This window comes from Temnothorax curvispinosus, unplaced genomic scaffold, assembly GCF_003070985.1.
Source record: "Temnothorax curvispinosus isolate PA1 unplaced genomic scaffold, ASM307098v1 QBEX01014232.1, whole genome shotgun sequence".
Lineage (NCBI taxonomy): Eukaryota > Metazoa > Arthropoda > Insecta > Hymenoptera > Formicidae > Temnothorax > Temnothorax curvispinosus.
In genome coordinates this window covers 530-15,469 of record NW_020224012.1, presented here as the reverse complement: position 1 = coordinate 15,469, position 14,940 = coordinate 530, and the positions used below count along the sequence as shown (strand labels likewise).

Below are 14,940 nucleotides of genomic sequence, written 5' to 3'. Positions count from 1 at the left end.
ATTAAATATTTTAATAAAATATTTGTATTTTGTACTGTTATCTCTGTAATTCTTTGTGACCACTAAAAAATACATATGTAAACTTTGTATTTAAATATCTTGTATTCCCTTGTTAAATTTAAATAAAAATTTTTAATCTTATAAAATTGTTATCATACATTCTTTTCTAACATGCAATAATATCTTGATTTGAGAACATTGTAATTTGTGGTACTATTTCGTAGATATTTTTACAAAAAAATAACTATTTCTACAAAAAATTAAATATTTTAACAAAAATGTACAAATTTCTATTTCTAGTTCAATTTTGTAGTTATTCATAGAAATTTTTTCCGCCAGGGTATATACTTTGAAAAATAATTGTTGCGCAATTACTTTAAAAAAATAAAACTCAAGTGGTACGTATCTTTGCATTCCCATTCAAGGGTCTTCTCGTTTCAACCCAAGCTTTAATTTTTTTTAATAAAATTATAATATTACAAAGAATCATTTTAATCACAAAGAATTAAAGAGATAACGGTACAAAATAAAAATATTTAATTAAAATAAAATAAATAAATTTTTCTTGTAAAAAAACTTGGCGTTGCTAGACGCCTTGGAATTTAATAAAGTACAAAAATTTTGATTGAATTTAATTAAGCAAAAAATAAACACTTACTATTCCTTCTTCTTTCCGCACTGATACATAATTTCAAATTCCTTTTATTTTAATGAATTCAGCACATCCTTACTGTTTCCTCCTTTGGACCAACGGCTTAACGTCTCTTTCCGAAAGACGGAGCCCAGTTTTCTCCGCACAAGGGGCTGAATCTTGCACGAAGGGGCGCAGCTTTCGGAAAAAATTCCACGGCTCTAGTGGACTCGAACCTGGTTCCTCAGATTACGAGTCTGGCGCTCTACCACTAGACCACACTGCCGCCATAAAGTTTGTCTACTATTTTAAAATATAAAAATTATTAATTTTAACTTCAGTAAAATAAATTTTTCTTTTTAAACATGAATATACAAGTTGAGCCGGAGAACGTCTTTAAAAATAGGTATTTTTTAGGAATTTTTTATAGGGGAACAAAGAAAACGAATAACGTTAAACTTTGCATGTTCTTTTAATCTTATTTTAAGAATATATTTTTATTTTTTAAGTAAAAAAAATGTTCTTTTCTATGTTATATCCTGATCACTAAAAGACGTAAATGAGAGACGAAGTAAAGTTAAACAAGGACAGATATAGAGAAAACAGGATTAGAAATGTTGACATTACCGACTTCGAGGAAGTTCGGCCTTCGCTTTAGGATCCCCAGGGAATCACCAGTTTGTTTTATTTTTATAATCTATATATTCTATATTTTCGTATATTTTTGTATAATGTATAAATATCGACCGTCGACATAAATACCTACAATTTTTTGTCTCAGTCGATATATGAAAACGCACGTGGACACATTTCGTTTACTTTGGCTTAGGAACTGTATGATACTCTATTTTTTTAGTGTGTGATTTTATAAAGTTAAAATTACATTGAAAACAATAGTTTAGCTATTTATATGCTATAAATATGGGGGTAAGTTAAAAAAGTTTAATATATGTTATTTTAATAGATATAATTCGTACCTAACCTCTTGAAAATTTTTGTCTTAATTTCACAAAAATTAAATTAGAATTGAAACTAAATTCCTACATATATGATACATTTTATTTACAGAAGTTATGTAGTTTTTTATGCGTTATATTTATTTTGTAAATCTATATACAATTATTGATTTCACGTTAAATTTTTAATCATGAAGGAGCATATTTTTATAAACTTTTATTTTAATTGTATTAATTTTGTGTGTAAAGTGACTTGTATTATTAATAAATCTTTATCTAAATTTAATGAGAAATTAAAGAGTTTTACTTAAAATAAGTATTTTATGCAATTATTTATTTTATAGAAATTAAGAAAGCAAAAAATCAGTAAAATTAAGAGGAATAATCAGACGAAGACAAAGCTTTCAAAGCAAGGGAAGCTTAAAACTCGACGACATAAATCACCAAAGAAACAACCTCAGAAATCAGCACCACCTCGTCCAGAAATAGCAGAAGAGGAAGAAGAGAGCGATCATGGAAGAGATTTGATGGATATGGTTGACGAGGATGATTTAAATTTCCTAAATAACGCTATATCCAACAAATCCTATAATTTGTTAAAACAGATTCAATTAAACGAGTACGGTTATAGTTTGTAATCTGTAATCTTCTATATCGTCTATAAATCGTACATGTATGTATATTTATTGTTCTTGTATCTATTGGTTTTAGAGCAGACGAAGGCTTGAGCGAGAGAAAAAGAAAAAAAATAGAAAATAATCAACCGTTAGAAGAACTGTATGAGAATAATGTTGCAAAAATTGTGGAGGAGACAGGAGGGAAGTCAATTCGCATGTTGCTTCCCATAAAAACACAAAACGGCTTTATAAAGAAACGTATTATTGAAGAAGACAGTAAAATTTTAAACGAAGAAGGGAATGAAGATACAGATAATAAGGGCCCGGAAAAAAGCAAGGAGGATAATCAGCAAGAGGAAAATAGTGATACGGAAATGGATATGGATACACATGTAAGACTTAAATTATATATTTCAGAAATGTAATATAAAATTTAAAATATGTTATCTATTGGAATTTTTTGCTCAGAATAACTTGCAAGTGACTGATAAACCAGTATCTACCATCGAACTTCTGGCGTGTCGCGAGGAAATACTGAGATCCAAGCGTTTCAAGATAGGCATACTTTCGAGCGGCATATTAGAAAACCCAGAACTTAAATCCGGAAATTTCAAGATATTGCTAGACATGATGGATGAAAGAGCTTCAGAAGTTTACATAACAATCAGGAAACTGGCAATGGTGTCCCTTTTAGAAATCTTTAAAGACTTGCTACCATCTTACAGTATTCTGCAGACTTCTCAGGAAGGAGTAAAGTGTATGTATACATATATACAAGCTTGCAAAAAGATTGCATAATATATACATTATTAATAGGTTCTAATCAATTTTATCTATGACTTTAGTGAAGAAAGATACTCTTGCGCTGCAGAATTATGAAGCTACCTTGTTGAGGAATTATAAAAACTATTTGCAGAAGCTCGAAAAAATATCTAAGATTTTGAGAAGAAAGAAAGGGAACGCACGATCAGCAAACGAGCGAGAAATACAATTGGGCGAGACAGCTGTATCATGCATGTGCGAGCTTCTTACCGTTCACCCGTATTTTAATTTTTCCGTTAATATAGCTAATTACATTCTTCCGTTATTGGATAATAAACGGAGCAGCGTAAGAGAAAAAGTTGCACAATGTATTTCTCAAATATTCAAAGAAGACAAACGTGGTCAGCTATCTCTCACAGTAAGTTACAACAGAAAAGTTATCGTAACATATTTATTGCACTAATAAAATTTCAGATAGTTCGAAAATTAAATCAGTACATCAAGTCGAGGAAACATTCTGTACATCCTGAGGTTATAGCAGTGTTATTGGCCCTTCGCATCAAAGATGTCAATCTGGACAAGGAAAAGGAGGACGAAACAAAGCAGAAAAAGCTCATGTCTCATAAACAAAGGATACTCGCGTTAAGCAGACGGGAAAGGAAGAAGAGCAAAAACCTAGAGCAAGTGGAGAAAGAAATGCTCGAAACGAAGGCTGAAGAAAATAAGCAGGCGAAACAGAAGATTCTCACGGAAATAACGAGCATAATATTTACTATATACTTCAGAATTCTGAAACAAGCTCCCAATAGTAAAGTATTATCCGTGTGTCTGGAAGGATTAGCCAAGTAATTTATATATTGCTACTTGTATCTCTTTATATATTTGCTATATATATTTTACTCGAATATCATGTTTATACATTCCAGATTTGCGCACTGTATCAATATAAATTTTTACCAAGATTTAGTAAGCGCCATAGATAGATTAATAGAAGAGGGTAATTTGGGATTGAGGGAACAACTGCACTGTGTTCAATGTATATTTACAATATTATCTGGACAAGCTGCAGCATTGAATATCGATCCGTACAGGTTTGTATATAATAATTTCCCCTCCATGTACGGAAGGAATCATATTCCTGATATTATCTCTTTCTTATATAGATTTTATGTGCATTTGTATAAAAATATATTGAAAGTCCACTGCGGAAGGACGCACGCGGAAACTGAGATCGTACTGCAGACGTTGCTGCAGATTCTCATTCATCAGCGAAAGAGGATCACGCAGACACGTATGATAGCCTTTGTAAAGAGAATAAGCACCCTGGCCTTACAGTCGCAGCACAACGCGACGCTGGGAACTCTCGGTATTATCAAACAAGTGATGCAGCTTGGAAAAACGGCTCACGTTTTATTGGACACCGACTGCACCGGCGACGGTCATTACCAGGTCGAAATTGAGGAACCTGATTATTGTAACGCTCACTGCACCGCGTTATATGAGCTCGTTGCTTTACAGGTATATTATCTTTAATGCGATACTTCTTTTGCTTGAAGACGATCGAACGACGGATAACATAATAATTGATCTTACAGCGTCATTATCACAGTGTAGTACGACAACTCGCTAGAAATATAGCGTACACCACACCTACGAGCGGTGAGGGCAGCTTGGCTATCGAAATTGCGAAGTTGTGAGTACCGATTTTGTTTAACAATTATGATAAATTATTGTTGTACGTATCTTCTTATCGTACACATTTTTGTTAAATATATAGATATAATTGTGTTGGATCTTTTTACATTGTTCATTTTATTAATTTTAGATCGCCAGAGGAGCTCTACACGGAATATGATCCTGCGGGTGTAACGTTTAAGCCTGCTGTGCCTATTCCAAAGAAGATTACAGTTAAAAAAGCACCGGTGAATTATAGCATGAGTCCTAAACTCGAGGAATATGTTAATACTGTCGATGTCGGCAACTTATTTGCGGACGGGCATGTGGACTTTTACAAAGCCTGTAAAAGTAATTTGTAACAAGTATAATAATAAAGGATGGAATGTATATAAAAAAGTATCGATGTTTCGATCGATAAATTTCACAACAATATTTAGAATAATTTCTTTATTTAGAAACTTTAGGACGACAATTAATTTAGCCAGCAAAGTCAAAAATCTTGAGCTGTACAATTCATCGTTTCTAATTTAATCTTTCCACATATCAAATGAATTAATAAATAATTAATAGTCCGTATTATAGCAATTAATATTTGATAAATTAATCCAAGTTGAGTCTAAGTCGCTCTAAAGCTGAATTGGAGATCGAGCACGAACGAACGGACTCGTTCGCGCTCGTTCGCTTGACGCACGACGACGCGACGATTGCCGAACGTCTCCGATTCCGCGGATTCCGTCTATCAATCACATTCCTATCCGCGCACGTCCGAATACTCCGAATTGCGATTTGTGGTTATGTGTTTTGACACGCTTTGACATTATCCAGAGAAGCCAGGAGCACGTCATAATATTTCGCCCAGGATGATGTCCGAGAGGGATTACGCGCCCCTGAGCGCGGCATGCGTACGATCCCTCAATGACAAGTTGTACGAGAAACGGAAGCCAGCCGCCGTGGAGATAGAGAAGTAAGGTTATTCTGTACTATGTGTACAATTGCATCGCTGCGCGTTTCACGGAGCCCTTTCCTCTTCTTTTCCCCAGGTTCCTATCGATCTCCCGAGTCGCAGTTAAGCAGTCCTTAAAGAAGTTGTAGATTATTACTACGCAAGAAGCCTCGCTCCGTTTAATGATTGATCGATATATGCTTTTTGTTAATCCGACAGGATGGTGAAGGAGTTTGCGGCTCACAATAACACCGTGCAGATCAAGAGACTGCTGAAGGTTCTTGGGCAGGACTTCGCCACCTCGCAGAATCCGCATACGCGCAAGGGCGGTTTGATAGGCCTCGCAGCGATCGCGGTCGGTCTTGGAAAGGACACTGGTCAATACATAGAGGACCTGATTCACCCAATCCTAGCATGTTTCTGTGACGCCGATCTGAGAGTCCGATACTATGCCTGCGAGAGTCTGTACAACGTAGTCAAAGTGGCAAGGGGCGCGGTACTGCCTCAGTTTACAGACATTTTCGCCGCTCTCAGCAAACTGGCTTGCGACTCTGAGCAAAGTATAAAAAACGCCACAGAGTTACTCGACAGACTAATGAAGGTAGCCGGCGAATACTTTAAAGAATTCTTAAAGATGCAATTTCTCCTCTTTTTACAACTCTCACACTCTCACGCATATTCTGTTTTCAGGACATCGTGACGGAAAGCGGCCTCTTCGATTTAGTCGGATTCATGCCTCTGTTGCGCGAGCGTATCTATACGAAGAACCCATTTGGCAGACAGTTTGTGATATCATGGGTATCCGTGCTGGACGCGGTGCCCAATATGGACTTCACAATATTTCTACCTGAGATACTCGACGGATTGTTCAGGATACTGGAGGACCCAACGCCGGAGATCAAGAAGGTCACGGATACGGTTCTCGGTGAATTTTTACGTAGCATAAAAGCCAATCCCGCGAGAGTGGATTTTCCGGCCATGATAAACATACTGATTACACATGCTCAGAGTAGCGACGAGCTGCTTCAATTGACCGCCATCACATGGATCAAGGAGTTCGTACATCTTTCCGGGCCGCTTATGTTACCGTACATGTCCGGCATTCTCGTGGCCGTTTTGCCCTGCTTGGCCTACGACGGCGACACACGCAAAAGTATTAAAGAAACGGCAACGCAAGTAAATGCAAATTTAATGAAATTAATAATCGTCAAGAGTACAGAAATTACAAACAAGGATCAAGAAAAGGTACATCCTACAAAAGAGAAGGATGGTAAGCAGCAATTCAATTGCATTGTGATGAGTTAAGCGGCATTTTGAATCGTTTCTAACATAACACGAGTATTTCAAATTACTGCGACGGTTGTTTGAGATCAGACGCGATTTAAAATTCTAATCATTTGTGTGATTAAATTATTTGCAAGTTTGGGAGAGAGAATTAAACATTAATCTTTGTATCATTTGGAAAACATATTGTGCATATGTGGTAATAATAATAATAATAATAGATTTCCTTTTTCTTTCACTTTCAGATGTAACACAAGATCATTCTCTGGCTGAAAACTTAGATCTCGCCAGCGTAGTGGAGGTGCTTACGAAACACTTACTGTACCTGTCGGTCCAAACTAAAGTTGCAGTTTTAAAATGGATACATCACTTGTTTATAAACATTCCACAAAAAATGTTTAATCACATCGAGGACTTGTTTCCGATATTAATGAAATCTTTAAGTGACACTTCCGACGAGGTGGTGCAACAGACTTTAGTGGTAATGGCTGAGATTATCAGCTCGAAATCTCCGGAGGCGGTAGCGGCCGATCCCAACGCAAAGATGCAGAACAAGTATTTCACAAAGTTTATAATCAATTTATTGAGACTCTTCTCGACCGACAGACATTTACTGGAAGAACGGGGCACTTTCATTATAAGAGAGCTGTGTACGCTTCTGAGCGCGGAGGATATATACAAAACTCTGGCCAAGATACTGCTGGAAGAACAAAATTTAAGCTTCGCCTGTACAATGATACAAACCCTGAACGTTATCCTGTTAACCAGTTCCGAGTTATTTGATTTGCGCAACAAACTTAGGCATTTGGACTCTCCAGTAAGTTTCTCCGTATATTCAGCTTTCCCGTGAAATTTTATTTAGTCGAACGTGATGGTATCAGTTCCGTTACAATCAGCTATATAAATAAAACAATATTCATGACTGGAATTTTTTTTTAGGACAGTTGCGCGTTATTCGAGTGCCTGTATGTATCCTGGTGTCACAATCCAGTTGCAACAGTCGCCCTGTGTCTCCTGTCTCAACATTACCGACACGCGTGCAACATCATTCGATCTTTGTATCCTTTATTCTATTCCTCTCTCTCATTCTACTTTTATTATTTCAACGAATGTTTTTAAGACCTTAACACAACGTCTGTATATATCAGCGAAAATATAGAGGTTACAGTGGAGTTCCTAACGGAGATAGATAAATTGGTACAGTTAATAGAATCACCGATATTTACTTGTAAGTATGTGGCATTGCTAATAAGAATATTAAAAGCGCGTTACATTTCTTCTTCTTTTTTTGTTCAAGATCTGAGATTGCAGCTTTTGGAATGGGAGAAGAATGATGCTTTAATATATGCATTATACGGCTTGCTCATGATCCTGCCGCAGAGTGATGCCTACGCTACTTTGCAACGTCGTTTAGCGGCGATACCTCCAGCTACGAAGCCGATATCTAAAAGTGATCACTCGCAGGAGAAAACTGATGCTAATTGCCCGTTCGATTTCAACAAACTGTTGAAACATTTCCATGCAGTACAAGAGCACCACAGGGAACAAAAGCGCAAACAAAGACTGAATTCCTTAGTCGAGAGGAATACTAGTCACGTAGATGTATGAATCACGCGTTCCTTTTTTCACGCGCGAAAATTCGTACGCACGGATTTTACAACGCATATAAGAGAAAAGACACGCCTGACTTGCTAATTTTTTACCGCATAATTTTACTGCATAATGTAAAACTTATGTTTAGCTTTGTTATATAAAAATATAATTATTATTTATTGAAACGCAATCGTTACTCGTTGAAAATAAACGGTCATATCGTTGATCTTGAAGTAAAATCTTAAGTCATTTAGACGAGGGAATAGAAGTACGAATTTATTTAACATTTACCTTAACAATTTATACACTAACAAATCGTACGGATATATCGGAGTTCTAATATATACATTCTAAGGCCGGTATTCATAGTCGGTTTTTATTTTAAGACCGTCTTAAGTCTTAAGATACTAATACGGCTTTGTGATTGGTTAATGACTATAAGAACCGACTATGAATACCGGTCTAAGTTTCAGTCTTTATCTCGTAATTATTGTCAGATTGATAAAGAAATGATAGACGCGTATATTAAAATTCATATCCCGCATCGGCCATGTCTTCTTCCATCCTCTCAATTGTTGACAAATGGTCAAGTTGGTCTATAAGCAGACCGTTTTCACAAAGTAGCATCGCGATGTGTTCTTGCGTGTCACAGATGTTGCGCCATTTCTTCGTGCTTTCCTGCACTGGCACGCTCGTTTTTTCGATCGTTTTCGATTTGCCGGGCAGCCTATCCAACGAGTGCAAAAGATTCTCATTGCGCTCCTTGCTCTCTTGCGACAAACGATAGGAGAACGATTCCAGCACGCGTTCGTAACTGTCGATATCCTTGTCTAATATCTGAGTCTGTAGGAAGACTGTTTGTGCCATTTTATACCAATCGGCGACGCACTCGGATCGCTGCGTCATTGCCGGTATACACTCCGTCTCGAGAAGCGCTTTCAATCGACGTCCCGTTTCCGTGACCTGTTTAATGAAGGAGATTGCGACATTTCAATGAATCTCGCGAGAAATAATTCGTGCGAGTTTTCTATTTCTGTCTTAATTTGTAATAACGGATTAGGAAACTCGATACGTAAATGTACGTACCTTTATGCGTTCAAGAACATGGAATTGTTCGTCGTTGTAAGTGAGACTACGAGTAGCCCTGTCCCTCAGTAAATGTTGCCACCCATCCCTCAGGCGATCGACCAACGTCGCTGCCCTTTGGCTCGCTTTCGTGGCCCACGGGCACCACAAACCGCGAGTACTGTTATCCCATTCTCCACGCAAGCTGCCCTCTTTTACATATCTGCAATAATATTTACGCTAATTACCTACATTTCATGAAATTACATTTCATATTGCGAATCGCAAGATCGTAAGAATTGAATGCTCAGAAACGGGAGAACAACCGCTCGCTGTCAATGAAATTAATCCTTTTTTCTATTCGGTGAATTTTCTCAAATGCAGTATTTAGATGTTTTGCATCTTTTGAGATAACTTACCTCTGATGAAGTTGCACTATTGCTGGAGTCAGTTCGCTCATAAGTTCCTTGCTCTTCACGTCTAATTCTTTTCGCCAGCTTTTGACCTCCACCGCAGTTTGACTGCCAAACTTTCGGAACACGTGCCTGGCAAAGGTCTCGCTTCTCTCTACCGCCAGGACAGTATCCTCCACCGCTTTTGTAAATTCTTTCGAATGCTGACATTTTTCCAACACTCGAGTAAGCTCCGTAGATAAGAGACCGCTGAACGCGTCTATGGCGTCCCGTGACAATTTGCTGCACAAAGCCAGTTTGTCGATTCTACGTTTACAGACGTGTCCTACGGAGCACGCGACTTTAGCTTGGCTCGCGTCGTTCTCTACGGAAACGAGATTCGCGAAGACGGGAAATTTAGGCAGCTCGGTCTCCGTCGGCAACACGACGTTGTTATTCTCTCGCGAAAACAGCATCAATGGTTTGTCGTTGCTAGTATTGGGATATCCCTTGCCTGGCGTAGACTCCTCGACGAGATTCGTGAGGGGAACCTCCCCGAGAAGAAGAATCTGCGCGTGAGGCATAATTTCGGTCTGGTCCTGAATGTGTATTTGCAAAGCGACTAGCTTCTCTTCTGGATGTAGGAAGACCTTAATCAAGCTGGCTCTATGAATGTTAAATATATGAACGGGTTTTCTGCAAAGCGTGTCTGTGACCTCGCTGAAGAATCGCTCAAAGCTCCAGATCCTTTGCGGATCGACCTCGAGTAAGCCGGCCAACAGCGGAGTCACTATCTTCTTCAGGCCCGTGCTCAGCTGGCAGGTCTGCGGCAATTCCCTGCTCCACTCGATTGGCCCGTTCTCCGAAGTCTGCAGCCCAGATATCACGCCCGACGCCTTCTTCGTGGTGATGTAGAACATAGTCTCCTTATTTCTTCGCCCGCCGAACGGCCTGAACGGCAGATTACCCGTCGCAACGTGATAGAGAGTCACACCTATGGACCACAAATCAACGGTCGCACCGAAGGTCTTGCCGACGGGTTTTCTCAGAACCGCGCGTTCGTACATATCCGGATGCAGGTACTCTTCAGTGCCGTACAGCGAAACAAACTGCTGATCCTCCTGCAATTCCCGAGCTGCTCCGAAGTCAGTAAGCTTGTATATCGTACTGCCATCGTCAGCGATGAATTTCATTATATTACCTGCGCGAGAAGAAACAGAGGATAACCAAGAAACTCCGACTTCCGAGTGCAAAACATGTACATGTAAAGTGTTGAGAATATAAGTGAGAACAAAGTCACGCGACATCGGTTTTGAATAAAACTAAATGAAAAATTGTGTTTTGTAACAAGAAAAACAAGAGCATTACTTTAGCTTTATAGATTTCCCGATTGTATCTTCTGTATGTATCATGTCATGATATCACGAGTGACGTGTCTCGTGGATCTCTTACCTGGCTTCAAATCACGGTGAACTAAATTGTTGTCGCGCAGGTGCTTCATGCCAGCTGAGAGGTGCTCGAGCACCAGCAGGAACTCGCTCTCCGCGAGGCCGTACGTGTTCTCCGGGTCATCCAGGATGTTGAAGAGGCTGCCGCCGGTGCAGAGCTCCATGACGATCACCTTCCCCCTGCCGTCCTGCTCCTCCTCGATCGCCAGCAGCTTCACGATGTTCTCGTGCTTGACCTTCTTCAGGACTTCAAATTCCCGCACCTGCACGTCGTGCGGCCGCATGTGGCTCAGCTGATTGAAAGTCTTGACCGCGACCGGTTCCCCGTTGTTCTTGTTGACACCCTGGAACACCGCGCCGGTCGCCCCCTTGCCGAGCACGCTGGTCGTGCACCAGACATAGTTGGCGGACCCACGTAGGAACGACATGTCGTTCGCGCGAGGCTTCTCCGACTCGGACGAACGGTTTTCGCCAACTTCCTCGACGTCTCTTTGCTCACGGTACGCGCTCTCCTGACAGTCCTGACTCCTCTCGTGACGTCACGTACGTGACACCTTCCGCGTTTCTCCGTGTCGTGTCGATGGACGTACGTCGACGCGTCTCCGTTAGAAAGTCGTCGATCTCCAAGAAGCATTCTCGGCCGGAATGTTAGGAGCAGCGTCAGGCAGCGTATTCCTGAATCTCGAGTACAGATGATTTGGCGTCTTGGCTTGGATATTAAAAGACAGCGTTGGGCAGGTTGGGCTTGGAGTAGCACATGGCAGAGAGAAACCTGAGAGAGGCCATCCCGGTCTTTTTCGTGTGTTGCTGTGTTGCATTTTCCGACGCGCCGCCTGAGAAAGTGCAACTCAACTACGTCGTATCGCTCGGTAACCGCACATGGTTTGCGTCCGTGCTAATGGTTCGTGTCTGAACTAGCCAGCTGGAGGGGATATTATACTGGCCGCGGCGGCCGCGCGCTCGGCCGGCCCGGGAGTTGCATCTGATTGCACCTGTTGATGATATTTTTACCTTATTTTGTATTATATTTTTTTTTACCTTATTTTATATTATATTTTTTAAATATAGATAAATCGCGCAAAAATATCTGTTCCGCGTAAACAGCCACCGTCGCCTCGATATCCCTCACGTACTGACTGTTACTACGTTTATGCGAGCGTTACTTCTGTAGTAACTTACGATACGTCCGTCGCGTAAACGGGATTTTGTAGTAACTTACGATACGTTACTCTGCGTAAACGAATGATATAACGTAAGTTACTACAGAAGTAACGCTCGCGTAAACGTAGTATGAGGGAGTTACGTAATCGCCAGGCTAATGATCACTACGTGTTCGCGATATATGTATATAACACTCGCGTTTCGAGAGACAGCTACGTCGACCAGACACCACCGAGACAGAACGCAGAACGTAGAATACAGCCAGTTAAACCTGTGAATGTTAACGAAAGATTCGGCATACGTTGTCTTTTATTGTTCGTTGAAAGTTTTCGGTATTTTTGAACCGGCCGCGGCCGCGCGCGTAGGCCGTGACGTCATGCGCCGCTCCGCGCCGCCGGCGCGGCGGATCGATACGGTGACGGTGATGTAGTAGGCAGTGTAGGCACCTGCGCAGTCCGTACTAGCGGCGTGACCGTTGAACTCGAAAGCTCCGTACCTCGAAGATCGGCGCGTTTTCAACGTTGTTTCTGGCGATGAGCGGACTTGTCACTTGTTTCCGTCAACGCTCGGAGTAGTGTTACCTGCGTGAGTGACTCAGTTATCATTCTTCCGAGGAATCTCGCACCGGTAGGAAGTGTTTGTGCTTCGCGCGCGCTCGTCACCGACGTCACCGTGCTTCGTGCTGTTTTCGGAACGCGCTCGTTTCGGTGATTGGCATTCCTGCTTCCTCGTTTCGCGGGCCGCGGGAATACGCGCTACGCGATCGAGTACCGCGCGCCGTGTGCCGTGTGTGTAAAACAATTTAGAGTGAATGAGGTGTTTATCGGAATGAACGTGTCGCGCGACGCGCTCACTCGAGACGTCGAGGCGGAGGTATGTATGAACGACTTGCTTTGCAGTTTCGCGCTGTGATATTCGCGAGTGACAGTCGCTCCTTCCGCCATGTCTGGATTCGCGAAGAACGCTGACGTGCCGGACGTGTCGTGTGATTTAGCTCCGATTCTCTCCGTAGGGAAAAAGGGCTGAGAGATATTGATCGTGTCAAGTGATTCCGGTGATTCGATCGGTGATAACGGAACGCCGCGATACATCGCCCGTTCGTGAATGCTTCATAATCTCGATTTACGAGTTTGGTAACGTATTGTGCGTGCGATATTTAATTTCAACAGCGTATCTCTGATTGACGAAGTGCGTGTCTTTATTAACCGTCCGCTCGACTTGCGTAATATCGCGCCAAGTTGCCAACATCTCGGAACATTTCGTCGCCCATTATTACGTCGCCCATTAACAACGTAACGCCGGTAACGCGGTGATGAACGCGGAACGACGCGGAGCACGCGGCGTCGCGACTCCTTCAAATTTGCATGAAAAATTCATGTTACCCGCTTTTATATTACAGAGAAAAGTACTTTTCCTTCCCACGGGTACGACCTTGGCGAGGTGGGAAGGCTCCAGTACCCAGTACGAGGATTTTACCCAAGCAAAACTCTTGTTCTGCTTGGATAAAAATTCAAAGACGGGGAAGCTAACGTACCCTCGTCCGCCGATTTAATTGAATGAACGAACCGCAGCCGGTTCGTCGCGTTTGCTTCGGGAGTGCCGTTCAAGTAATCGGACTAAAGGACTTTTCTAAACGGGAGTGCCGTACAGTATCGCGCGAGAAAGACTTTTAATGAAATTAGTCCGCGCGCGATTGTAGTTTATTATCCGCGAGTGTTTCTCGCGAGTGTCCTGTGCGGTGAGACGATGAAGCCTAAGTATCCCCTGAGAGGAGGAGGAGGCCTGGGAGAGGCATCGGGCACCGGCGGAGCAACCTTGGGGTGAGTATCATCTCTTTATATCTGCGTAAAATTAAAATAGTTCTTTTTTATTTATTCGAATTGTTTTATCTCGATAAATTAAAAATAATTAGAGAAAAAGATTATCTAAAATTTTACTCTTATAAAGATCGTTTTCGGTGAACACAGATGATTGTGTTGCTAAATATTTTATTGAAAACAAATTAGTTGCGCGTAAAAATTATATTTTGAAAAATGTTGATTATTTTGAACGCTTCTTTAATTTGAATCTTATGTTTGTATGTTACAGTATCATCGTAGCTACGTGGCTGAACAACTCCGCCCGTTGCACATCGGCGTGGTGAGTCAGAATTTTTTTTATTGAAATGACAAATCTACGATTAGTCAGATATAGAGCCATTGTATCTCGGAACATATCGACGCTTATATATATAAATTAATTAAGTCAGGGTTTTAGGAAGTCGCGTCCGCGTCGCGTATACGTCTTCCCCGGGAACGCCGCCGCCGCGGTGCCGGGTGGAAGATCCGTCATGCCACGCGCCACGTCAAATCTGCACATACACATATATACGTAGGGACATGCGATTTCAATATGCAATATTGCGACATTTT

The 14,940-nt window shown here is 41.0% G+C and overlaps 3 protein-coding genes and 1 long non-coding RNA gene across 4 annotated transcripts; 2 read left to right on the top strand and 2 right to left on the bottom strand.

Moving 5' to 3' along the window:
• The first annotated feature begins 1,324 nt into the window (after positions 1-1,324).
• Positions 1,325-5,039, top strand: LOC112464426 (nucleolar complex protein 3 homolog). Its single transcript, XM_025031400.1, has 10 exons — positions 1,325-1,558; positions 1,932-2,206; positions 2,299-2,596; positions 2,673-2,961; positions 3,050-3,384; positions 3,441-3,811; positions 3,893-4,057; positions 4,130-4,484; positions 4,562-4,659; positions 4,792-5,039. Exons 1-10 carry the CDS (start codon positions 1,553-1,555, stop codon positions 5,000-5,002), a joined length of 2,403 nt encoding a protein of 800 aa, XP_024887168.1. The 5' UTR covers positions 1,325-1,552; the 3' UTR covers positions 5,003-5,039.
• Positions 5,040-5,385: 346 nt separating this feature from the next.
• Positions 5,386-8,659, top strand: LOC112464428 (protein VAC14 homolog). Its single transcript, XM_025031402.1, has 7 exons — positions 5,386-5,607; positions 5,806-6,187; positions 6,277-6,856; positions 7,116-7,687; positions 7,810-7,928; positions 8,019-8,098; positions 8,168-8,659. Exons 1-7 carry the CDS (start codon positions 5,504-5,506, stop codon positions 8,476-8,478), a joined length of 2,148 nt encoding a protein of 715 aa, XP_024887170.1. The 5' UTR covers positions 5,386-5,503; the 3' UTR covers positions 8,479-8,659.
• Positions 8,660-8,730: 71 nt separating this feature from the next.
• Positions 8,731-12,159, bottom strand: LOC112464427 (inhibitor of nuclear factor kappa-B kinase subunit epsilon). Its single transcript, XM_025031401.1, has 4 exons — positions 11,373-12,159; positions 9,948-11,121; positions 9,550-9,751; positions 8,731-9,426 (listed from the first exon to the last, which is right to left on the bottom strand). Exons 1-4 carry the CDS (start codon positions 11,794-11,796, stop codon positions 8,989-8,991), a joined length of 2,238 nt encoding a protein of 745 aa, XP_024887169.1. The 5' UTR covers positions 11,797-12,159; the 3' UTR covers positions 8,731-8,988.
• A 42-nt stretch (positions 12,160-12,201) lies between these two features.
• LOC112464429 lies at positions 12,202-13,289 on the bottom strand. Its single transcript, XR_003041920.1, has 3 exons — positions 12,976-13,289; positions 12,672-12,800; positions 12,202-12,360 (listed from the first exon to the last, which is right to left on the bottom strand). It is a non-coding gene; the product is annotated as an uncharacterized LOC112464429 (long non-coding RNA).
• Between the last annotated feature and the right edge of the window lie 1,651 nt (positions 13,290-14,940).

Bases quoted from the DNA above. Each gene is read 5' to 3' on its own strand.
- LOC112464426 (XM_025031400.1), top strand. The intron at 3,812-3,892 runs GTAATTTATATA...TATACATTCCAG, and splicing joins TGTCTGGAAGGATTAGCCAA to ATTTGCGCACTGTATCAATA. The intron at 4,058-4,129 runs GTTTGTATATAA...TTTCTTATATAG, and splicing joins TTGAATATCGATCCGTACAG to ATTTTATGTGCATTTGTATA.
- LOC112464428 (XM_025031402.1), top strand. From the start codon at position 5,504: ATGATGTCCGAGAGGGATTACGCGCCCCTGAGCGCGGCATGCGTACGA. The intron at 5,608-5,805 runs GTAAGGTTATTC...TTAATCCGACAG, and splicing joins GCCGCCGTGGAGATAGAGAA to GATGGTGAAGGAGTTTGCGG. The intron at 7,929-8,018 runs GTATCCTTTATT...TGTATATATCAG, and splicing joins TGCAACATCATTCGATCTTT to CGAAAATATAGAGGTTACAG.
- LOC112464427 (XM_025031401.1), bottom strand. From the start codon at position 11,796: ATGTCGTTCCTACGTGGGTCCGCCAACTATGTCTGGTGCACGACCAGC. The intron at 11,122-11,372 runs GTAAGAGATCCA...CTTCTCGCGCAG, and splicing joins TCACCGTGATTTGAAGCCAG to GTAATATAATGAAATTCATC. The intron at 9,752-9,947 runs GTAAGTTATCTC...ATATTATTGCAG, and splicing joins ATAGTGCAACTTCATCAGAG to ATATGTAAAAGAGGGCAGCT.